Source organism: Bombyx mori, chromosome 9, assembly GCF_030269925.1.
Source record: "Bombyx mori chromosome 9, ASM3026992v2".
NCBI classification, from domain to species: domain Eukaryota; kingdom Metazoa; phylum Arthropoda; class Insecta; order Lepidoptera; family Bombycidae; genus Bombyx; species Bombyx mori.
The window spans coordinates 14,422,716-14,448,686 of record NC_085115.1 but is presented as its reverse complement, the minus strand read 5'-3'; the positions used below and the strand labels follow the sequence as shown (position 1 = coordinate 14,448,686).

Below are 25,971 nucleotides of genomic sequence, written 5' to 3'. Positions count from 1 at the left end.
TATGGGCTCCAGTAACCACTTAACACCAGGTGGGCTGTGAGCTTGTCCACACATCTAAGAAATAAAAAAATAAAAATAAAATCTTTATCTTGAAGCCACTTATGAATGTGCAACTAGGTACTTTGTCAATGGTGAAAGTTCAACAAACTATTATTGTAGTCCTTAGATATTGGGATCATAGGATGTTTAATTTAGGGTCACTCATTCGTCGATACTCTTCCTCGCCAGAGTGAGGACAGTGATACAGAACCTAGGAAAGGCAAGGTGAAGAGATTCCGTCTAAGTAACTTATTTGCGTATCTCGTCTTAGAGGTCGTTGGACGACAGTCGTTCAGTGCGCAATCGACACGAATATACCTACCTACTATACTATACTTTTATTAGCTTGATAACTTACTGCGTGTGATATCAACACAGAAAGTCCGAAAGCTCCAAGTTGCCTCCTGAATATTAAACGAAGAAGTTATCGGAGAAAGCTTACTGTTTTGTATCAACACGCGTAATATTGTTAGTCATCTTTGTCGACTATATGAAACTATTTTTGTTACGTAATAACGTATGCGAAAGAGCTTCACTTGTGAAATATTAATTGAACAAACAAGACATCACGTAACAGAAATTAGTGTAAACAATAGGGTATGCGAAATATTTGAGTAACTGCCCGTTGAAAACTGAAGTCGGACGTGAAAAATTACACAGTATTTATTGAAGCCTGTGATTCAATGACTATTGTCTCAGTATAAAGCGGCTGTTAATTAACATATTGTTACGCCGGTAAGAGTATCGCCATCTATCGTCGAATAGTCGAACGAATATTGAAGGATCTAGTAGCACCTAGAACGCTCGAGAAGTACACCGCCATCTATTGTCATATAGCGGAAACACACAATACTTTTGTGGAATATTCTCGACGATTCTAGGGATTTCGTCTCCACTATAAAAACGTTGCAAAGATGGCACGTATTCAGTTAGTAATCGGAACTACTCGAAGCGAAACCGCGAACGGATCACCTGACGCGAAGCGGAAGAAGCGAATTGAGAGTTATAAAGTGTTTGTTTTAAGTGTTCTAAGTGCAAATACGGTTTTAGTTGTACTTTGATGGAATATTATTTATCAACGCCCAACCCATTATAATGTGATATAATTTTCTATTTTACAATTTCGTTTGTCGCCGTTAGATGGCGCTTGACGCAAAAGCTGAATCGCGCTATGGTTGTGCTACCCACGAAATTCTATCAATTATTTTGATATTACATAAATGGGTGTTTAGACTTCTTACTTTAAACACTACACAAGCGCAACGTGTGAATGTGTTGAACGCGAGCTACATAGTAGTCGTGATGAGGGGTGGAAGGTTTTTTCCGTTACAGAATTTCACGATTCCGCTCTCAAGCCGCGCCCAAGGCCCGCGATAAGATCTATGCAATAGCTTAAAAACAAAATCATCAGTGTGTGAAATTGTAAGAAATTACACAAAGAATAGCTAATACGGCATAAGGTGCATAATCCATAAATTTGTTGTTATTATTTAACTTAGGTCAAGTTTATGCTATTCCCAAATTTAAGAACGTAAACCCAATATTCAATACGAGTTTCAATCTCAATTGAAAATACTGTACTAGGCAAGAATGCACAGTTATTTCATTGAAATAGGCAGAATGATATACGATACTAAAGTTAGCCCACATGATCTAAAACCCATAGACACAGTCCACTGAGTTTCTCGGCGGATTTTCTTACTGGATCGAGATTCCGATCCGATGGTAGATTCTGCGAAGCACTGTTCTTGCTAGCGCCAGTATTAGCTAATTCTTTCAGGTTGAGCCAGTAAGCTCACCTACCCGCCCGCGCTTAGTTAAGATTAGCTTATAAGATAAGCTACCAGTGAATAGGGAGAAAAGAAAACATGATCTAAAACGTATCAAGCATGCGTTTCGAAAAAGCTTTCGAATTTTTCTCGACTCGAACATTAAAAATAGAGCTTAGGGCACTTCGCTTTCATAAACTTTGGTCTAGTCACGTAGCATCTCGACCGTAAACGTCCATTGAAAGTTTTATCGGATAATAAGTAATCCGTTAGAGTTGCAACAAAAATACAGAGAGACATTTAAAGTTAGACTATTTTTGGTTTTGGTGTTAAAAAAATATGTTTTATTTTTATTGGTCACTAATACTTTATCGTGATTATTACATATTTCAATAGCGTTGTGTATGCCCAATCCTTGTTTGTGTACTGGTGATAGTTGGTATTGGGGGCCCGCATCGGAAGCTACAAATATTCTGCCTATTTCTACCATGAAGCAGTGATGTATTCCAATTTTAAGTGTGGGTCAACAAGAGTACAATACATTTGAAATTTTGACCTCATATCTTAAAGTGGGCGGCTTCATTCAGTTGTGATATTGATTGGGACCAATAAATCAAAGTATTCCTAATCACTGCAGGACGTATTTGAGACCCTAGATCAATAATCACTCTGCTGCACGAATCTATTCGCGCTGGTTAAGTATATCTATGAATTCATAATCAATTAACTGCACCCAAATCAAGTACATACATCCTATTTGAGACTTCATATGTAGGTTAGGTTAGAATAGGCATTATATAATACAATTCAGTCATTAACCTCGTATTTCGAAGTGGCTGGTATTACCATTCTGATCTCTATGCCCGGTAGTAAATTTACACCAGACGAATTGCAAATTTGACATCCATCTAACGCAATAAAGAAACAATAAATAGTTCTTAATGAAACGAACTTCGATCGTCTGGGATTAAAAATTACTGATTATCCTCTTTCTTGTAATTAAGTTTTTTGCTTAATTAAATGACAAGACACCCGACGTACTTGTATTGAGAAATGAAACTATTTCTGTGTTCAAATCCGGTATACTATACATAGGTACGAATTTTTGTAATAAAAAAAATACTTAACTCATATACTTGAATTTTTTCACCGATAAAGGATTAGCATCCTGTAAAATCATACCCTCTAAAATTATAACTTGCCTTGATACAATTTTTTTATTACCCTTGTAGACAGACGAGCATACGGCCCACGATCTTTCTTCGCAGCGAACTTGGGTCTTCAACGGGCTTAATTGAACTAAGTTCAATTCACGACTCGCCCCAGAGAGCTCTCCACTTCAGACACAAGTTTAGATCGTCTCTCTTGCACCACACTCCAAGAAAAGCTCTGATGGCCGATATATTGCGCATCCCTCGTGCTGTCATCTGCAATGCAATGCAATGCATGCCATCAATAGATACCATGTCATTGATATACAGGATGAAAAGCGTGGGAGAGAGCACCGAACCTTGTAGAACGCCAGTGTTAATATTTATAGTATCGGAGTAGTCACCGTCCAGAACCACCGTGATGCTCCGCCCATCTAAAAAGTTAGCAATCCACTAGCAGAGTCCCTGGGGGATTTTTTAAGATTACTACTACTTACCACTGCCTAATTACTGTACTATTGGAACATAGACCTCAAGTCTCAAGGTGAGGAGCGGTATTTACGGTGAGATTGATTTATTCTTTACTGGTGGTAGGACTTTTTGTGAGTCCGCACGGGTAGGTACCACTGCTCTGCCTATTTCTGCCGTGAAGCAGTAATGCGTTTCGGTTTGAAGGGTGGGGCAGCCGTTGTAACTATACTGACTACCTTAGAACTTATATCTTAAGGTTGATGCGCATTTACGTTGTAGATATCCATGGGCTCCAGTAACCACTTAACACCGGGTGGGCTGTGAGCTCGTCCACCCATCTAAGCAAAAAAAAGAAAAAGAAAGAGATATCTATGGGCTCTGGTAAAGTACTTAACACTAACTTAGCAGCTCGCATTTACAATGCCAGAAGCCTTCACTTTAAGTCTGCGAAAGAAGGTACATAAAACCCTTTCACTAGATCACAAGTTTTGTTGGATTAATCTCTTAATAATTCATAGACTGTTTTCGCAAAAGGTCTTTCTGGAATAACATTGTTATTTCACACGGGTTCAGTTTGTTTCTGAAGTTGGTGGAGTTTTGTTTGTAAAGTTTTAAGGGTAGGGCAGACGTTATAGTTGAGACTTTAACTCCATGTGTCAGAATAGGTGGTGACAGTCACGTTATTCCGACAGCTAGGACCACACGAGTTAGTATGACCATTAAGTGTACAACAAAACGTCTACAATATTGGGGCAATGGTTAACTCCATTTTAGAGAGAGAAAGTTAGATAGGAAGAGAATGAAGTAAGAGAGAGAGAGAGAAGGATATGTCGTGGGCTTAAACCACAAAGAGAGATTTTCCACCGAGCGGGTGATATTTGCTCGGTAGACCGACGGTCCGAATGTTGTTGTTCGGAACTTGTATATTATTATATGCGCTTTATCTTGAAAATGTCGTAAGCGAGATTAAGGCATTTTTCAAATATCTTGCGTTGTATGATGTATGATAGCTACCGCCACAGATAGGTCAGAAGAGAGACGCAGTAAGAGAGCGAGGCAGAGAGAGCGAGAGAGAGGGAGAATATACTTTATTGCACGTTAAATACCTAATAAATACATAATACCCGTTGAAAATAATTCATTAAGCAGATATAATTTATACAATGAACGGTTTTATCGCTAAAAGAGACCTGTTTCAGACAAAGGTTTTCACATCGGAAAATTCTGAAAAAGTACGAGTAGTATATAATATTCTAATAATTCTACTGCTAACTTGACTTCCACGGTGAGGGAATAACATCGTGTAATAAAAATCAAACCTGCAAAATTATAATTTGCGTAACTTGGGAGTCCGCACAAGTAGGTACCACCACCCCGCCTATTTCTGCCGTGAAGCAGTAATGCGTTCCGGTTTGAAGGATGGGGCAGCCGTTGTAAGACCATAGAACTTATATCTTTTTTTTTTTTTTTTTTTCCTACCTAAGCTTTTCCTACTTAAGCCTTGAGAGGCTATGTCAGCGTAACCCTAACTTTAGTAGGTGAGCTCACGGGGCTCAAACCTGACGATGTTGCTAACACGAACCCTAGCAAGAGCCGTGCTTCGCAGAATCTACCACCGGATCGGAAACGCGACCCACTGAGAAGATCCGGCGAGAAACTCAGTGGGCTGTGTCTGAGAGTTAATTTACTCATCGAGCCCTTCGACGCAAGCGTCGGGTTCGACGAGAACGGTGACCGGTGCTTGAAGTACCTAAAAGCACCGTTAGTGGATCGGGAGGATCCGAGATGACGTGTTTTGGGCGACGTCGACTGCTTTCCATTCTGTCCGCAGGATCGGGAATGTAGTTACCGGCGGCCACGATGAGAGGATTCTCGTGTCGTGCCGCTTTATCGAAGTGGCGCATGGACGCCGACTGCAGATACTTACTGATGGACTCTAAGTCCAGGTCGTCATGGAGGTCGACGTTCCTGACGAACCACGGGGCTCCGACGGCTATCCTGCAAAAACGGGATTGAATGATTTGGAAGGATTTTAAGTGTATGCGGGCCGCGTGAGCGAACACTACACTTGCATAGGTCATGACGGGGCGTATGCAAGTTTTGTAGAGTGTCACCTTATTTCTAAGGGACATTTTACTTCGCCTACATATCATCGGGTAGAGACGTCCTAGAATGAAGGCGGCACGGTCGCGTACCGTCTTAATGTGGGGGCGGAATGTCATCCTACTGTCGAGGGTGACGCCTAAGTATTTGACCTTCGGGGCCCACGGTATGGGCTGGTCGAACATCGTGATTGGGCGAACGGCGGGGGCGGAGGTGTTGACGCGCCTAGTCGGGAGAGGGATGCTCAGCGTGGTGTTCGGAGGGCGACCCCTTTTGAAGAGCACCGCTGTGCTTTTCGTGGGGTTGATGTCGATGCGCCACTTCCGGAACCACTGTCCCATGGTGGTAGCTGCGGTCTGAAGTCGTCGATGAAGCAACGCCTTCTTCCTACACGAGTAGTAGATGGCGGTGTCATCGGCGAAGAGCGCCAGATGGGTCTCCGGAGACCGGGGTATATCATTGATATACAAACTAAATAGTAACGGGGAGAGGGCGGAGCCTTGCGGGACTCCGGCTGTGACGTGACGGGGCCGGGAACGCGTTCCCTCGACTCGATATCGGAACGAACGGTTCGATAAGTAGTCTCGTATGATGAGCACGAGTCTGTCTGGCACTCTCATGTTATACAGTTTGTATATCAAACCGTTGTGCCAGACTTTGTCGAACGCCTTCGCTATATCGAAGAAGAGGGCTCCTGTCGGAATGGGTTTCCGCCTGTTCAGCCCTAGTAAGATGACTTATATCTCAAGGTGGGTGACGCATTTACGTTGTAGATGTCTATGGACTCCAGTAACCACTTAACATCAGATGGATATAAGCAAGAAAAACAAAAGAATAATAATATTATTTTGCTATCTACATATTTCATTTCAATTTTAATTTGCAATAATTTATAATAAGACCACCGTACCATTCAGTACGCGGCACAGAACGACTGAAACAGTTCATAATAGTTAACGATGTTAATGACTCATGGTAAATGTCAGAATTACTTATCATAGTGTAAGTTTTGTAGCATGACTAAAGGCTTTCATTTTAAAATATCTCAACAGTGTTTAATTCGAACAATAAAAATGTAATATTATGCTATACAACCATGATATTCGAATATCCCGAACAAAACTAGCATTCAAACATACAGTGGGAAGTTTAAAATAATCCTAAAGTGGAAAAGAGCTGTTTAATCTCTCGTGATAAAATTCTCGATATGCTTAGTGTACAATTAACTAACTGTCAGTGAATATTCGTATGAGCTATTACTACGATATTATTGTATCTCATACAAGCCAAAAACTATTTTAGAGATATATAAAAATGAATTGCTGTACGTTAGTCTCGCTAAAACTCGAGAACGGTTGGATCGATTTGGCTAATTTTGGTGTTGAATTGTTTGTGGAAGTCTAGAGAAGGTTTAAAAGGTAGATACATAATATGAAAATGCTCGGAATGAAATGAAAATAACAATTTTGTTTTTCCTTTAATGTATCCCCCGTCGGACGGATTCCTTTTGTTTGTTTTAAGTTTATTTTATACAAGAGCTTAGGTCTTTTATTTCTCGATTGAGGCACTACGAAGTCTGCTGGGTCAGCTAGTTAGAGATAAAGATAATCTATGATTTCGAGGGAATAGCGTTCCATTTAGAGTAAAAAGATATCCAACCCTACAAAATGAAGACTGGAAGAAAGTCCCCCTCTGATGATTGCTCAATGTTGAGCATCGTGATGCAGCCCGTACTTTACAATCACGGCAAGCCTACTTAGCAAACGGTAATATTTTTAAGTTTTACCAAAGCAATTTAATCGGGATACTTTTAATGAAATATTTGAAATACATTTTTTTTTTTCGATTAAATAAAACTATCGCCAAAGTGCCAACTTTAAGTCATATAAACATCAACACTGTGCCAATTGGCCCAGACTGGTCCATTAAAATTATGTTACTTGGCATATCCTTGTACTAGTATAAGTATTATGAGAACTTCCCGGTCCACTAACGGTGTTTTTAGGTACCTCAAGCACCGGTCACCGTTCTCGTCGAATCCGTCGCTTGCGAAAAAGAGCTCGACGAGCGAATTAACCCACAGACAGCCCACTGAGTTTCTCGCCGGATCTTCTCAGTGGGTCGCGTTTCCCATCCGGTGGTAGATTCTGCGAAGCACTGCTCTTGCTAGGGCCAGTGTTAGCAATACTTCCGATTTGAGCCCCGAGAGCTCACCTTCACGTCAAGAAGAAGCTGAAATAGTCTCTCAAGACTATCAGAATAGGTAGGAAAAAAATTTGCGCTTGATCCTTAACATCGCTTCAGATCAGGTTGACTGTAGTATGTAGTGGTAGTATTTATCACTAGTATGGTAAAATAGCATTAAAAATGCGCAACGTGTGTACTGAACAGTGTGTCCGTGAATATCAAACCAGAAGGTAAAGTGGAAATACTTAAAATAAAAATAAATAGAAGACAACTTAAGCCAAGTTTTCCAGTTAATAATTGATTTAATCTAGTTCCTACAGTTATGCCTAATTTGCTGTTATTTCGAACAAGTAAAAACTTTTTTTTTTATTGCCCTTGTAGGCAGACGAGCATACGGCCCATCTGATGGTTGAGTGGTTACCGTTGCCCATGGACTTCAGCAATGTCAGGGACAGAGCCAGGCCGCTGCCTACCGCTTAATACTCTCTACAAGCCTCTTTTAAAGAAGGACATGTCATAGGGGACATGTTTAAAGAAATGTCCTATGACATGTCATAGGGGACAAGTCATAGGATATGTCAAGTAAAAACTAAATAATATTTTTCATAAATCAAGTGTTTCCAAGTCGTCTACCATTAAAGACATTACGTTTGCAGTTTTGTAAGCTCCTGTGCTTTTAACCTTAAAGCAATTTGTAGCGTGCCAGACCGCTGTAGAGACAGTTCGACGAAATACGCTAATTAAATGTGAGTTATCCGAAAATACGACACTACCTACTTATAATATTACTATATACTTAAGCCGCTGCGGTAGGCAGCGGCTTGGCTCTGCCCCTGGCATTGCTGAAGTCCATGGGCGACGGTAACCACTCACCATCAGGTGGGCCGCATGCCCGTCTGCCTACAAAGGCAATAAAAAAAAAAAAAAAAAAAAAATACTTTGGAAAGTCTCCGAGTCGTAAATAATGAAAGGCATTGAGAATCAATACGTCAATGGGGTTCAGTCAAAGTCTGACCTTGGCTTAATAAATAATGCTTCAGAGGTTTTAGGGCCTTAGTATAAAAAGCACGAACCAAATTAAAGTTTCATTTTGGGAAACGTTTTGACTCATAAACTGGTGAGGATTCGAAGATTTGGGAATTCAAGTGTAGTAGGTAGCAGTCACAGAACATAAGTTATTTGACAGATGTCTGATTTTCGCTGACGTAATTTTCAAGATAAGTTTGCACATCGTCGCTGTCAAACCAAAATCTGCTATGTGCAAAAACTCTATTTTGAATTAACGAGTAAAAATATTTTCGTATAAAATTTTATACGAAGGTGAATTTTTAAGAACCATATCAAATGAAAGCTATAGATAAATATTAAAGCTATAGACACGTAACAGCTTTTTTAAACGGTAGATAGGGCTGTGAGCTATACGAATAGGTCCAAAAGTAAAAATCTCAAAAAGTGCACATAGCAGATTTTGGTTTGACAACGACGATATAGATAATTTTCGAACAATGATGTTTGGACCATGGGTCTACCGAGGTATTTCACTCGCTGGGTGAAAATCTTTCCTTTGCTGTTACTCCCAAAGAAGAGTCCCTGTATGTAGTGCAGTGAACACGCTATTAAAGCCTTGGTGCATTAATGTAGATAATTGTTATAGTGATTATTCAGCTAACAAACAACTATGATATCACATTGAAATATTTTAAGCAAGGACAGTTACCATAACATGCAAGAGTCTATGACGAGCGCTTTGACCCAGTTTTATTGCGGGACAAATTGTTTGTTATGCAAAACATTGTGGGGGTCATTTTGCGTAGCCTCTAATCTAAGATTTACAGTAGCTTCATCTTTTAATTAAATCGTCAGAACTATATTTTTACTATTCATCTTAAAGCTGCGATCATAAAACCGTCTGGGTTTGGTACGCAGCGGCTTGGCTCTGCCCCTGGCATTGCTGACGTCCATGAGCGACGGTGACCACTTACCATCAGGGGGGCCGTATGCTCGTATACCTACAAAGGCAATAAAAAATAAAATAAGTGAGTAGTAAGTAGAGTTGCCTTTAAAAAAATACCTAATTAAAATATACAAAATAAAGATCGTTTGAAGAATAAGCAAGTAAATACCTATCTGAGATTGTAAGAAAATCTGTGCTTAACTATGCTGTTACGCACCCCTACATTTTTATTGACATCTGATTTCTTATTGTTCTGGTGGCTTTATTACAACGAAATCAGGGTTAAGTAGTCTCTTAACTGTTAGGGTAAGTTCACTCAGCAGCCGACTAAGCGCCCAGTCATTAGATAGATGACAGAATAAATGGTTCCAGTAAACTGTGCGAGAAACTATGACCCCGTCGTAGGTGCCGATGTCGCCAAATTGTCATTACAGTAAACAGACATGTAAGTTTTATCTTTAGATTGATTACACAATTCCTATTCTGAGCACCCGTGGCAGATTAAATGGCCTCTACGAAGCGACTTCGCTCCTGAGAACGTGGCGGCATTATGTTAAACAAATTCAAGCATTTTTTGGTTTCATCATCAGCCTGCAGAAGTCCACTGTTGGACATAGGCCACCCACAAAGCTCGCCACTGAACCCAATCTTCGGTTCTACTCTTCCAGTATATGCATCCATTTGAAGTCGTCGTGGATTAAGAGATAAGACGTCCGGTGCATTCGTGTTGAGCGATGCACCGGTGTTCGAATCCCGCAGGCGGGTACCAATTTTTGTAATGAAATACGTACTCGACAAATGTTTACGATTGACTTCCACGGTGAAGGAATAACATCGTGTAATAAAAGTCAAACCCGCAAATTTTAATTTGCGTAAAGACTGGTGGTAGGACCTCTTGTGAGTCCGCGCGGGTAGGTACCACCACCTCGCCTGTTTCTGCCGTGAAGCAGTCATGCGTTTCGGTTTGAAGGGTGGGGCAGCAGTTGTAACTATAATTGAGACCTTAGAACTTATATCTGAAGGTGGGTGGCACATTTACGTCGTAGATGTCTATGGGCTTCAGTAACCACTTAACACCAGGTGGGCTGTGAGCTCGTCCACCCATCTAAGCAATAAATAAAAAATCCAGTTACCGCCAATCTACGCATCCAGTTACTGCCAGTTTTCTTGGTTTGATTTGTTTAAAACAATTTGTTTATATTCAGAATTATGCTAATAGAGGTCATAATTTTTTAATAATTATCATGAACCTATTTTAACCAACGTATTAAAAAATACAGCGTGACTCAATTAAATAATTAGAGCTATGTTTGTTTTAGTTGCTCCTGTTATGTGAATTTTGTTTTAAATTTGGTATTTTTTAACCTTGAATAAAATAAATTAATTCAATAATTAAGTTTAGTTCCTTCGTTATTGCGATATGTTCAGTTATCTCCAATTGTTTGATTGTTCAATTCTCGTTACAAAAACTTTATATAATTACTCATTACATTACATAATGCCTTCATTAAAAAAAAAAAAAAAAATGACTATTTTATTTTGTAACATTCAATGCGCGAAACGTTTTGTTAAGCGTCACTCATGTCATTCACCTCTAGTAACTGACCTGATATTGAAAGATGCACTGACTTTATTAACAAAATCCAAGCACAATACTCATTCAGCCATTGAACACACATCCAGAACTTGTTATCCGGTTTGTCCCTTGAGAGATTTTACTAATCGATTTTAGCTTTCGTTGTCCAGTTGTCGAGTCTTAAGAGTAACACAATTGTTTTGATTTTGTGGGTAGTAACTTCATTGACAATATAACCTCTTGAGAGTCTGAAGAATACAATTAACTACTTATCGTGTGTCTGTTTAGTAATTGATTTTAGAGGCTTGTTATTTTGATTGGAGCTTTTTACAATTCTGGTTCTTTTTATTAAGGTCTGAACTATTTCTAATTAAATACTTTTCGTTACTAGAAATTTTTATTTTTTAAATTTTTTAAACCGAAACCTCCTGTATGTCTAAAGTGATCTTTTTTTTAAAAAATCCTACAAAGAAGCTCATCATAATCTGAATTAAATAAGAATTTTACATAATAAGTTCCGCACAATACCAAACTATGATTCACCCCTCCGGCACCAACTTTGGCCCAAACGTTTGTGCAATCGTCATTCGTTTTTCGTAATACAAACCCGCACGCTTTGGTCTCGAAGGCGCCGCGCACTGCGGTATAGGGAACACGCATGCGTGCTCTCACAACAATAGAAAACTCGTCCGTACCAATCAAAGCATTGAGGTCTTTTTCGCTTGACGTTTTCGGCGTAAACATTCGTGCTGCCACCGAAAAATATTCGAAGACCGCCATTGTAATTTAAACTTAAATGTTAATATTTTTTGAGTGGTGTTTTCATAAATTTTGTTTTCATGTTGTAATTTATGTACAGCTAGATTTTGTTTCGAATGTTTGTTCTTTGTTGTTACTCGACAATTTTATTATTTGATTTAGAAATGTTAAATTAATAATGAAATAACAATATAGGGGGAGATCAGAATATAATTAATAATGTGTTTTTAGAAATTTTATTAAGTATGTGAGTCTTATTGAAAATTAGTTAAAACCAAAAGCATCATTAATAAATCCACTAGTCACATAGCTATCCTATTTGACAATTGTCAGATTTATTCTATGTGAAATGTACATACTTCCAAGTAGATATATAAGCAGAATGGTTTATGACTAGTAGAAGATTACCATACTGAAAAAAGACCTCGCAAATATTTTCATTAAATATGACAGTCGAATTGAAGTAATCATGAAAGTATTGAAGTCGTCGTGGCCTAAAGGATAAGACGTCCGGTGCATTCGTATTGAGCGATGCACCAGTGTTCAAATCCCAGGCGGGTGTCAATTTTTCTAATGAAATACGTACTTATCAAAATGTGCACGATTGACTTCCACGGCGAAGGAATAACATCGTGTAATAAAAATCAAAGCCGAAAAATTATAATTTGCGTAATTACTGGCGGTAGGACCTTTTGTGAGTCCGCGCCGGTAGGTATCACCGCCCCGCCCATTTCTGCCGTAAAGCAGCAATGCGTTTTGGTTTGCGGGTAGGGCCGCCGTTTTATTGTAAAAACTGAGTTTTTAAAGCTCATGTTCCATGATAGGTGATAGAGTTTACGTTTTAGATGCTTATGTGCTCCGGTAACTGAGACCTTAGAACTCATGTCTCAAGGTAGTGGCGGAATTTATGCTGTAGATGCCTATGAGTTACGGTAACTATTTAACACCAGGTGGGCTGTCAGCTTGTCCACCCATCTAAGCAAACAAAATGGCTTTAAAGGCTCAGCAACTGCTGACACTAGAACTGGTACCTATCCAACCAACTAAACGAAATAAAATATGAATCGTCTATGTAACGACAATATTTTTTTAAAGTTCAGTGTGATTTGGTCTGCAACAGGCTTCAGTTTCAATCGAGATCAGCACATATGCTCCCAATCATAAAGTTCAAACTCTATAGTATTTGAAAGATTTTATAAAAACACGGCCTGAAATACGGTTAGAACTTGTTGCGTTTTCGCTTAAGCGAAATTGATTAACTTATTAGGAGCATATCAGTATCCATTAAAACTTTTAATGAATATGAAGGTATACTTACTAGAAATAAGTGGCTTCGTTAAGCAATCATTTCAGAGATATATAAAATGGTATATGACAACAAGCGGAATAGTTAAAATTGTTTTAAGCTTTCGTAGTTCTGTGTATGTACATGTTTGTAAGGGTTTTTTCTACAGTCTTTAATATTATTGAGCTCCTGAAATTGCAGTAATGTTCCCAGTGCCAATATCATAGGTAGACTGAATACTGTGGATGGAATGTTTCTAGTTAATTTTTGTGTAATAACACTGAAATTAAAACATCTTGACATGCAAATTATGATGGCGCTTGCAACAGCACCGAAATGTGTGTTAGTATATTTTGCAATCACATAAAGAGTCCGTCAAAAACAGGTCATAGTAATAATATAAGTAAGTACTAGGACTATTCATACTAGTAGTACTAGGAATATTTCTATTACTTATTCGTATCTTTAGCATATTATCAGACTGCACTTTGATAGCGTTAGTTAACAGTTTAAGGGACTGTGTGTTTCCATTTTGTTCCGTGACTTAAGTAAAGCTTTTTCATTGATAGGGCCTACGAATAAATATAAGATAGGGCTGACATAATATCCTATCGGTGGAATGAAAGTCTATTGCCGATTTGGAAATCCAACCTTTATTAAATTATACTCTTCCTTAGTAACAAGATTCGAAGTATTTTTACTATTCAATAAGCCGAGCACTTTTTTTAAACCAAATTAAAAAAGAGTACGTTCACAATTCGACTATTTATTGCGTGCTTTTTTGTAGGTAAACCGATTTGATTGACTTTCATTTGAAAGATGGAGTTTTTCATTTGGTATCATTTCAATTTCATCAAGATTTGACCGGTAGTTTTTTAGTTATTAATTTCACGGAACACCAAAAGCTTAGGTTAACACAATAGAATAAACAGAAAGTCATTTTAAGGTCCTCATCACTATAACTTTATAATGCATATTTAATTACCTTTGACTACTTCTACGATCCTCATTTAATTTTGCTAATGTCAGTTTTCTTTTGTGTCAAAGTATTGTATTATTTTTCAAAGTAGATAGCAGAGAATATCAATGAACTCATGTTTTTTTATTAGCTACGAAGCCTACGTGCTATGAAATAGCGGTATTAACTATCATTTCTCAAGCCAAATCAGCTCTGAGTGGAGTTTCAATTCTATTCTGTATTCTATCTATTCTATTTTTTATCAGGGCTACGGTAGGCAGTCGACGTAACGCAAGAAGGTCAGTGATCATTGACTATAAAATATCAGCCTGTCAACTGGCTATATCCGGATATTTTTTCTCATCACATTTATTATACCGGGGCTCATTGCGACTATATTTATATATTTATTTAGCGCAGTCTTCTTCGAAACTAGCATTTAAACCAAAATATTTTTAAGGAAATAATAATAGCTTAAGCATCTATTTACCACAGCTGCAAATCGCTAAAAACCATAATATTATTATATCTGTATCCGGAGTATAGGCTAATAAGCTAATAAGCAGCGAGAGAGCACTATGCCTTAGAGAGTGCTTGGTACGCGCGTGCTTTAGCGACGTTCTCCTCCACTCGCATATATAATCATCAGGAACATACAGCGACCCTATTTCTAGCTCAATGGACAATATTGATTTGGTTGTGCAATAGCCGATTATTACCTCTCTATCTCACTGCCATGCGATATTATCTTTAAAGAGTTGTAGTCTAAAGTGTCTTAAATAGTAGGAGTTCTATTTCAATTCAAATTGAAGGTAGCACTTTTCGCGTCGTAAATGTAGGATTAGTAAGACTGGAACGTATGAAAATAGTGTGGAATGGAGCGTTAATATGTGAGTGAAAGAAAATGGAAAGAAAGGGAAAAGATAATGACAGACAGAATGACAGTGATAAGGAAGATGTCGAAAACGCTATAAAAATGAGCAAGACGTACATAAAAAGTGTTAATTAATTTTTAATTATTATTATAACAGAAGATATTGGAACAGTGGAAGTTTTAATTTAATGCGCTGCGATCCCTATCTATATCTTATATGTAAAATTCTCGTGTCACAATGTTAGTTACCATACTCCTCTGAAACGCTTTGACCGATTTTTATGAAGTTTTATATGCACGTTCAGTAGGTCTGAGAATCGGCTACTATTTTTCATACCACTAAGTGATGAGGGTTGTCCACCCCTAACATTTATTTTTTATTTTTTGGACTTTTTTTTTTGAGCCATTACGTGGTTGAATGAGGTTTTGTTATTTTTATATTCCGTTATCGTTCACAGCGCTACATGCCTCTTCACTCATTTACCACATCCTTACACACTTACAATAAGTTAATTTTTTTTCTACACCAGAAATTCCCTAGAAATCTTATATATGGCAAAATAACGTTTGCCGAGTCAGCTAGTATATATTTATATATATTTATTTCTTCTGTGCGTGTGTTTGTCACTGAACTCCTATACGGCTGGACCGATTTGAATGATTTTTTTTGTATGCGTTTGGGTGGCACCCTGGGTGATTTAGATTCACAGATCAGCCCGGCAGATAGCGCTGCAGTCGGTATCTAGGTTATTTATCTTTCCTTGAAATACTTTATAAGGCAAAACAACGATTGCCGGGCCAGCTAGTTCTACATAAATAAACAGGATGGTGTTACTGGTATCTAAATTCATTTTTCTTTTTATAATCACAGTCATCGTCCCACCCTAACAATTAATATGTACTTAACACAGTCCATAACTAGGCCTGAATTCGGTCATAAAGGGTAAACGAACCGAATTCACCGAAATATTCCGTTTCTAACTTTATCAAGGGAATATCGATCTTAAAGATTACGCGGAAAGGTTACGTCTTATTTAAACGTGTATAGTTTTGTGACCAAAAAATATAATTATTTGTGTTATGGCGTGTGGCACGCACAATGTAACCAACCAGAAAACTAAATCAATTTAGGGTTGTGCAATGTGGTGAAGTATTTAAAATGTTTTTGGAACGAAGGGACGATGCGGAGGAGTGCCCTAACCGGGAAAAAACGTCCGTAACGTAAGATTTTTATTACTAATGCATACACTGTACGACTTAACTTTGTAATAACGTACAAAAAATAACATATTTTTTCATCATTCATTGACGACGACATTGACCCTTATGCAAACAACCGTGACTGAAGTGTACCACAATAAGTTCGCACGTTACCGGATGACCCTGGGGTTGTTGCGAAGCCTCCAGTTTTATTTTCTTTGTACCTCGAATAGAACTTAAAATTAATATTTTTATAATAAGGAACTTCGTTCCTATCCGGTGTTTCACGACACCACACATCTTTTTTTTTCATACCTATTTATGTATAGTCTTAGTATGATGGCTATACAGTGTCTAATGTATAGTCTACATGATGACGGTTATTATTGTTATTCATATAAATAGCTGTTTCTTTGTATATTAAAATAATATGATATATTTTTTATAAATTTTGTGAAGTAGTTTTTTGTTTTTATCAATACAAAAATCATAATAAAAAATGTATAGCTGAATAATTATTTTCTTTATACCTCGAATGAATAGAACTTAAAATTAATATTTTTATGATAAGGAATTTCGTTCCTATCCGGTGTCCCACGGACACCACACATCCTTTTTTTTTAATACCCCGTGTATACGTGCAAATATGATCACTGCTCACACGGCTTTACATATCTAGAATAGCACCTCCCTACCCCTTCTCAACGGTGTCTTCAAAGACGAATAGGGAATTCACTGGAGATTGAACAGCAGCTTTCCCTGAGTATTAGATAGTGGTAGGAGGTATTATAAGACTTCACGAGTGGGCACAATTGCCTTGCCTATTTTTACCGTTAAGCAGTCACACTCTTTGGCTTGACAGAAATAAGCATCTCTGCGACAAGAAAAGAGTTTATATAAGCATGTCTATATCCAATGTTTTCTGCACTAAGTAAAAACTTCAGTCTTATGCTGAACATTAAAGATAGAAAAAACACAATTTTGTTATATTTTTTTGATTTCACTATTTCAACAAATTCACGGCCCACTGGTTTTAGTGGTTTCCGGAGCACATAGATATCAGTACCGTATGTTGTGCTTATCAAATTTCAGTTAATGCTAAAAATGTGCAAAGCTAGTCTAAAATGTAATAAAATGTATATTCTATAATGATAATGTTTATGGCGTCAAATCATGAGCCAATAGCTGCCATCTTTCTTATTTCTGTTATAAAGTGATCAAGCATTTTGGTCTAAAAGTTTGAATAGCAGTGATTCTATTCCGAATTATCGAAATTCACCTCAATTGTCACTGGCCGAATGCGCCACGAGCTACTTACCATTTACTGTTTACAAGTTAAATGCATGATTACTTGCTCAAAAAAATTGGATATATTTTCATTCTCATTATGCCATCAAAATATAATTTAGTGCTCCAGCCATCTATCCGTCATTAACCTTCTTCGTGATCAAGAAAACCTGCAAACTAATAACAAATGCGAAGTATAATGATTTATGGTTTCGAAAATTGGAATATCGAAAAACCGGCCTTAAAGGCATCCTATTATATATCGTTCAGCGCTAAATTAGGTAATCAGGAAATTTACAGGATCAAATTGAGTTGAATTTGTTGTATAAGAAGTAGTAGATGATATTTTTAGAATGAAATCCAATCAATAGGAAGTCCCGTTGATATTATATGTAAATGCTCAGTTTATAGGCTCTGAAATTTTAATAGATAAGTAAATGCGCTTAATAGGTAATAGCAATATCTTTTAAGCAATAACTAAAAAAATCTACTCAAACTCGGAAAAGACTTAGAAGAAATTTATACGTTCAGTATAAGGGCTAACAACTTTATATTTCTATGCTTTGGGGATTTAATGCCTTATGACATGACAGATTTAATAACAAAAGCTAGTAAAAGCAACAAAGAGCTAAACGTTGTTTTGCTATACTGTTCGAAATTTCTGTGCATGTGGTCTACCTCCCTAAATCAATATACCCCGCTTTTTATGCAAATATATTATGCTTTTATTAGTAGCTAAAACGAACTGCAGGACTTTTTTTTTCCTACCTATGCTGATAGCCTTGGGAGGCTATGTCAGCGTTATCCTAGCGTGTAGGTGAGCCCTCGGTGCTCAAACCGGAGGTGTTGCTAACACTGGCCATAGGAAGAGCAGTGCTTCGCAGAATCTACCACCGGATAGGAAACGCGACCCACTAAAAAGATCTGACGAGAAACTCGGTGGGCTGTGTCTATGGGTTAGTTTACTCACCGAACCCTTCGTCTAGCTAGCGAGGGGTTCGACGAGAACGATGATATATATCTCATGATATATGTTTCAGTAGGGATAATATTAAAGAGAAACATGCAATTATTATACTAGCAAATCGTCGCTGAAAGAGTAATACTCGAAATTCGTCTTTTAAAAGTGTAAGAGAATACCAAAACCTTGCATCCGAATTACTCAAGTATTTCAAAACATTTACATGAAAAAGCGCTTACGCGAAAAACATTTTGAAAAGACCCCCGCCTTCCGGCGTCATTACTGGTGATTCTAATCCTGTTTTCCTCCCAACTTTGCAATAATGGGATTAGGTTGTTCGAGCATAATGTTGTGCCGCTTATCAGAATATATTATTTTGTATTGTTGTATTATTTTTGGTTATTTATTTTATTGTGTTTTCCGTTTCCGGCATCCGAACTGTCAACACCGTAGTGATTAACTCCGAGTGAAATTAAGTGAAATAAAATACCAAACGTAATTTCTGGTTGCTAGTATACGTTGAAACAGTGCTGGGACCTCTCGGAAGTGACTAAAAACATACAGTGAAGTGCGGTTACTGGAATCCATCGCGGATCTACAACCACAATATCAACTACTGGTTTAGAGGTTAGAAAACACGAAAACAACAAATCGTTCGCTCAATGACATTTGTCGTGTACGTCAATAAATCTGATATATTAAACAGTGTTGCTGATTGAGAAAAATATTTCTACCATATTCTACTATTGCGTTTCGTTACACGTAGATAATATAATATAAGATGGAAGGTCAATTTCAAATATTATTTGAAAAAATTAAAATGGAGATGCAAAGTCAAAATGCTGAATTGAAGGACTCTATAACAAATAGTATTATGGAAAAGATGGATGAGAAACTAATCCCTATTATAGAAGAAAATAAGAACTTGAAAACTAAAGTAGAAAAACTGGAAAAAGAAATAGATTATCTCAAGAGGGCTGAGAAAAACGATAATATTATAGTATTCGGCTTAGAAGAAAACGAAAAATCCTCTTATGAATTATTACAAAAACTCAAACAAACCTTCAACCAAGATTTGAATATTAAAATAGAAGAATACGATATCAACAAAATTTATCGCTTAGGAAAAAGAAAGAGAGAGAGCAACAAACCGAGACCGGTACTGTGTTCGTTTATAAGCAACTGGAAAAAGACCGAAATCATCAAAAGTAAAAAGAACCTAAAAACTATATACATTGCGGAGGACTACTCGAAGGATGTGTTAGAAAAAAGAAAAGAGCTGCAAGCCAAGTTAATTGAAGAGAGACAAAAAGGCAATATAGCATACCTAAAATATGATAAATTGATTGTTAAAGAGAATAACTACAGCCAAGAAAAAAGGAAAAGGGAAATATCCGCTTCACCTTCTTCAGATAATAATCAACCAAAAAAGCAACAAACCGTAAACACAATAAAGACAAACAGGTCAAATGCTTTTGATTTAATGCGATATAGATCCAGCTCCCTTTCGAACATGCCTAATACTAATAAAAACCAATAGCAACTAAAGAACGGCAAACGGAAACCAAAACCAACCAAAGAAACTGTTAATAAATAAACAAAAAAGGAACGAACTCTCCCAAGCCGACTGGTCCTCGAGGGGGAAAGCGACCACAACCCTCCAACGTCTAAAGACAACGAATGGAAAAGGTTGGAGGAGGCCTCTGCCGACTGGCAAACAGATCTAGGAAAGATAACCAAGCAACAAATATTAGTTTACATTTATTAAGTTTAAGATTTTAATGCTAGTATTTTTAGTTTAAAAATTCATTGTACTAAAAGATCTGAATAAAAGGCTATATTATTATTATTGTTATTATTATTATTTTATTGTATTAGTTAAGCAGAAGTTACCGGCAGTAGAGCATAATCTAGCTCTAATGGTGTTATAATATGGTTGTTCCACACTTCAGGCGGGAAAGTAAATATGTATGCATGTATGTTAGTATGTAACGGAATCTTGGAACATGATTTTGACCCCTTTCAAAACGTCTGATTAACTCGAAATTTGGTATACTTATTAAGGACCGATGACAATTCAATAATAATAAAAAAATTGAAAAAAACAAAATTCAACTAAAAAATGAAAAATAAATAATACCCAGTTTAAAAAAAACTAAAAAGTTTTTAGTTTTTTTAAATATAATTTATTTTTAAGTAAGCCAAGGCTTTCAGAGCTTTAAACATGTTAGCTTCATACTTATAGTAGCGCTGCCTGTGTCTATGCCCTACATCCAACACAATATATTATGGTCAACGTAACCTATATGCAAATGAGGCATTGCGCTCGCCAGATACAAGCATGTTGGTTGTCATCAAATTTTATCGCAACAGAAGTTCGTTTTTTGCAGGAATACCCTGATTTTGGGTTTCAATTACCCGTTGCTTTTTGTGAAACAGAAAATTTTACTATGCTGAACATAAAAATTGTCATACACAATATTCGATTTAATGTGGAGTTAATACTACTTTGATGCCAAACATAATCCATTATTTACTTATTCTGATTTTGATTGATTAATGACCTCACAGCTCACGCACTAACTGGTTACTAGAGTCCATGGACATCACAACGCGAAAGCTACTTTTAACGGCCACCCTTCGAAACGTGCTTCGCAACAGAGATAAGCTAGATCATAAAAGCTGACGTTACACATAAAATTATAATGGAAACCTTGCAATTACCTTGCAATTTAGACGTGGCAGAAGTGAAAAATTTCCAAAGTACTCTCTCATTCCCTCACAGTATAATTCCTATATAATTTCGTCTCTTTTTAGTGTCACTTTAGCGTTGCGTCGAGTTTCGAATCGCAAAGGCACTCAAAAAGCTGACACTTAAACTAACTTTTTTTTTAATACCTAAGCTGGTCTGGCCTGGCTTTGAGAGGCTATGCCAGCCTAACCGAGTGAGTAGGTGAGCTCTCGAGGCTCTAACCTGGGGCCGTTGCTAACACTAGCCCTGAGTTTTGACGCAGGTTTTATATCAATGGAACCTCTTCATATTATCGGTGTTTTTTTTTGTGTTTCAGGTATATGTTTGGCATGTGACAGGGAGTAAGGGAGCGCGGCATGCGGGGTGAGCGCTCCAAGTGGGTGGCGGCCTCGCTGGCCTCACTCGCGGTGATCCTGGCGCTCGGCCTGGCACCGCTGGGCTCGGCCGAACTCAATGGAGGGGTTACGGGTGAGTTCAAAATTTGATCAGCGTAAATAAACATTTCCTATGGAATAAACTAGGTTTTGGAACGAAGTTCCTTATGGGACGATGCGGAGGGGTACCCTAACCGGGAAAAAACGTCCATAACGTAAGATTTTTATTAGTTATGCACACAGTGTACGAGTTAACTTTGTAATAACGTACAAATTAGTAATGCACACCGCGTACGACTTAACTTTGTAATAATGTACAAAAAATTACATATTTTTTTATCATTTATTGACCACGATCTCAGACAGTTCGTTTGCGCAATACACTAACCCTTATGCAAACAACCGTACCACAATAAAACAACCGTGAATGAAGTGTACCACAATAAGTTCGCACGCTACCGAATGACCCTGGGGTTTTTGCGAAACCTCCAGTTTTATTTTCTTTATACCTCGAATAGAACTTAATATTAAATAATATTTTTATAATAAGGAGCTCCGTTCCTATCCGGTGTCTCACGACACCACACATCTTTTTTTTTCCATACCTATTGGCTGGTAGCCTAGCTCATCCGGCTACGCGCGGATGGGTAGGTAAGCTCACAGGCTCAACTTGGGAAAATTCGCTAACACATAGCCCTAGCAAGAGTAGTGCTTCGCAGAATCCACCACCTGATCGGAATTGCGATCTATTGAGAAGATCCGCTGAGAAACTCAGTGGGCTGTGAAACGAGAGGGTCATCGACCTAACGGGTGAAATTGCTCGGTAGACCGACGGCTTAAATGTTGTTGTTCGGAACTTGTGTCTACGCAAACTTAACCTTGAAAATGTCATTAACCAAATTGAGGAATCTGTCAAATATCTTGTGTTCTATGTATCTTCTATTCTATACACATTCATTTTTGATAAAGAACTCCAAATGGAATCTTGGTGCAGTGTTCTGGGTTCCGAGCTCTTAAAACAACAAAATGGTCAAAAGTGGAGATTAATTGGAAAGTTGGCATTCTCCACAAGTCATAAATTAAAGGACTGGGCTTATCTATTTCTTCTTGTTTGTCTTATCACTCTTGTTAGAGCGGTTGTCGTTATTTAGTATCATTACGGTGCATTCAATATCACTTACCTTTTACCATGGGTACCCATAACTTGGATTTCGTGAGTTGTAAACATAATTTAAGCTACTTTTACTATTTAATCTCGTGTTTATTTGTTATTTCCTACTTGTCGAATATTTTACCACTTTATTGTGAAGCACATGTGATGACCGCTACACTACGGAAACTAAACTTTAGGGGGATAGTGTTATTCGCGTCCGTAGGAATTACCTAACCATAACCCTACACGTGTCCCCTGGGTGGTGCTAAATGAATAACAACGCCGGGTCTCGAGCGGCGGTAAATTAACTCGACCAAACCAGCGCAAGCTTGGCCTATCAGTGGGAGTAGGAAATTACCCCCACTAGCCGCAACCCTGTAACGACAGGATCGGCGGTCTTGGCTTCATTGTCTGGGCCACGAAGAAGAAAACTTCTATAAAAATCACCCCAAGTCCACGGTGAGACCTCGCGCCAAGGGACTGCATGGCTGATGGGAGATCAGTCGATAGCGATCGACCTCTACGGACATGGCAAACGTAGTTGTACTCTGCCTTCTTAGGGAATGGCGTCACCCCTAAGTGACCTTGTACTTCGTCCAATACTCGTGGGAACAAAATGAATGAAAAACAAAAAAATAAAACAAACCCTACTATGATTCAATCAACCTTGCACAAGAGCATGTTTACAAAAGCACGCAGCAACTCACTCGGTACTATACCGCAAGACATCAACGTCCCTGAAATAATAGTACGAAAGATCAAATCAAGCACGACTGGCAACAGGACAGAATTCCGCCAGCCAAAAGAAAGAGAGTGGAAACCGACTCCCCACAGACTGAAAAGGTAAAGAAAAAACCTAATACAACCACTTATGCAATTACTACAAAGAATCAATTCGATATTTTAGACAGTGAGGAATCTACAACACACAATATAGAAATAGAAAAACCACCAAAACCAGAACCAATATTTGTTACTGGTGTCCTGGATATCAGCGCCCTCCGAAATAAATTAAAAGAAATTGCATCAGCAGACGACTACACTATGACAACACTCAAGTCAGGACACATTGTGAAAATAATGCCAGCAAGTATAGAAATATATAAATCAATACGAGAAAATTTTATCTCAGACAATATTAGCCATTACACATACATGTTAAAGAGCGAAAGACCATACAGAGTTGTACTAAGAGGCCTCCATAGCTCAGAGGATACTACTGAAATAAAGGAAAAACTCAAAGAACACGGGCACGAAGTAAGGCAAATTGTAAATGTACGCCACCGAACCTCAAAAGAACCTCTACCTTTGTTCTATGTAGACCTGGAACCCAAGCCAAGCAATAAAGATATATTTAATTTAAAATTCCTAAATGACATGAAGGTATCATTCGAACCGCCCTACAAGAAAAAAGAAATTATCCAGTGTAAAAGGTGTCAAAGATTTGGTCACTCTAAAAATCAGTGCTACCGACCTTTCAGATGCGTCAAGTGCGGAGAAGACCACCCCACCAGCACCTGTAAAAAAACTAAAGACACAGAAGCTACATGTGCGAACTGTCAGCAAAAGCACCCTGCTAGTTATAGGGGATGTGTCAAATATAAACAATACAAGGAGCATATACTGAAAATTCAACCGAAAAACACGCACAAAAATATAATAAACAGACAAACGAGACTCCCAGATGTAGATACTTCACAGCCTAAGAAATATTTTAGTACCAGTAATAAAAATAGACTAACTTATGCTGAAGCAATAAAATCTAAAACAGACAACTTAATTAATTCAAACGAACCGCTTCAAGTGCAACAACTGGGTGACATCCTGGATAAGATGTTCAACAGAATTCAAACCATGATGATCAACATGGTAGACAACATGATGGACAGGTTTGTCCAGCTAATGAGCAGCCTAAAAAAAATTTAGTTCCAATCTCAGAATAATCACTTGGAACGCTAACGGACTAGTCGCACGCAGATTAGAGCTAGAAATGTTCCTGAACATGAACAAAATTGACATAGCACTAATTTCCGAAGCCAGATTTACAAGTAAAAGTTTTTTCTCAATAAGGGGCTATACTATCTACAACACCAATCATCCATCAGGAAGTGCACATGGAGGAACGGCAGTACTTATAAAATCTAACATAAAACATCACCCGCTCGAACCATTCGCGACAGACAAGATACAAGCTACACTCATCAAAGTCAGTGACAAAAGTTCGGACATTACAATTGCTGCAGTCTACTGCCCGCCCAAACCTCAGATATCACGGGAAGACTATAATGATTTCTTCTCTAAGCTCGGACACCGTTATATAAGCGGAGGCGACTGGAACGCTAAACATACGTTCTGGGGTTCCAGGCTTGTAACAACTAGAGGCAGACAACTCTACCAAGCTGTTAAGGATCTCAACCTTGACTGCTTATCAACAGGTGAACCTACTTACTGGCCGACTGATCCACGAAAAACTCCTGATCTACTGGACTTCTTCATAACAAAAAATATTATAATCAATAACACCAGTGTGGAATCTGACTTAGATCTCACATCAGACCATTCTGCAGTTATTCTTAACCTGAATAATAAGATAATATTAAATCATGCACCACCCAGAATCTACAATAAAAAAACAAACTGGGAAGAATACAAAAATATTATCACAGCAGAAGTACAGCTCATGGTGTCACTGAAAACAGTAGAAGAAGTTGAACAAGCCATTGAAAACCTAAATGGTTTGATCCATAGCGCAGCTAATAGGTCCACACCCCAAGGTAAAGCTAGTAGTGTTAAAGAGCATGTATACCCTGCGTTCATTAGGGACAGAGTAACTGAAAGACGTCGACTCCGCAGAGAATGGCAAAACAACCACTACAAAAGAGACAAAACTGCTTTTAATAAAGCATCGCAACAACTAAAGGCGCTAACGAAACAATGGGCTAATGAGAACTTACAGAGTTACCTCACAAATCTGACACCTACTAGTGACACAAATTACTCTCTGTACAAAGCTACAAAAAACATGAAGCGTCCAAAACAACAGGCTACACCTATAAAAACACAACTAGGGACCTGGGCTCGCTCCGACGGTGAGAAAGCTACTACATTTGCAGAGCAT

The 25,971-nt window shown here is 38.0% G+C and overlaps 2 protein-coding genes across 8 annotated transcripts in view; both read left to right on the top strand.

The window, feature by feature from the left end:
• LOC101739610 (uncharacterized) overlaps positions 1 to 25,971 on the top strand; it is a 56,455-nt gene that overhangs the window by 7,249 nt on the left and 23,235 nt on the right. For all 7 annotated transcript variants that reach the window (XM_038012877.2, XM_038012876.2, XM_038012879.2 and 4 more), the window contains one exon: positions 21,643 to 21,794. In XM_038012877.2, the coding sequence (XP_037868805.1) occupies positions 21,683 to 21,794 (112 nt within the window). In that variant the 5' untranslated portion in view covers positions 21,643 to 21,682. The remainder of the gene's footprint in view (positions 1 to 21,642; positions 21,795 to 25,971) is intronic.
• Positions 19,395 to 20,114, top strand: LOC119628939 (uncharacterized). The gene has a single exon (XM_038013052.1). It carries the CDS (start codon positions 19,395 to 19,397, stop codon positions 20,112 to 20,114), a length of 720 nt encoding a protein of 239 aa, XP_037868980.1.

Excerpts from the sequence above, each read along its gene's own strand:
- LOC119628939 (XM_038013052.1), top strand. The coding sequence starts at position 19,395 with ATGGAGATGCAAAGTCAAAATGCTGAATTGAAGGACTCTATAACAAAT.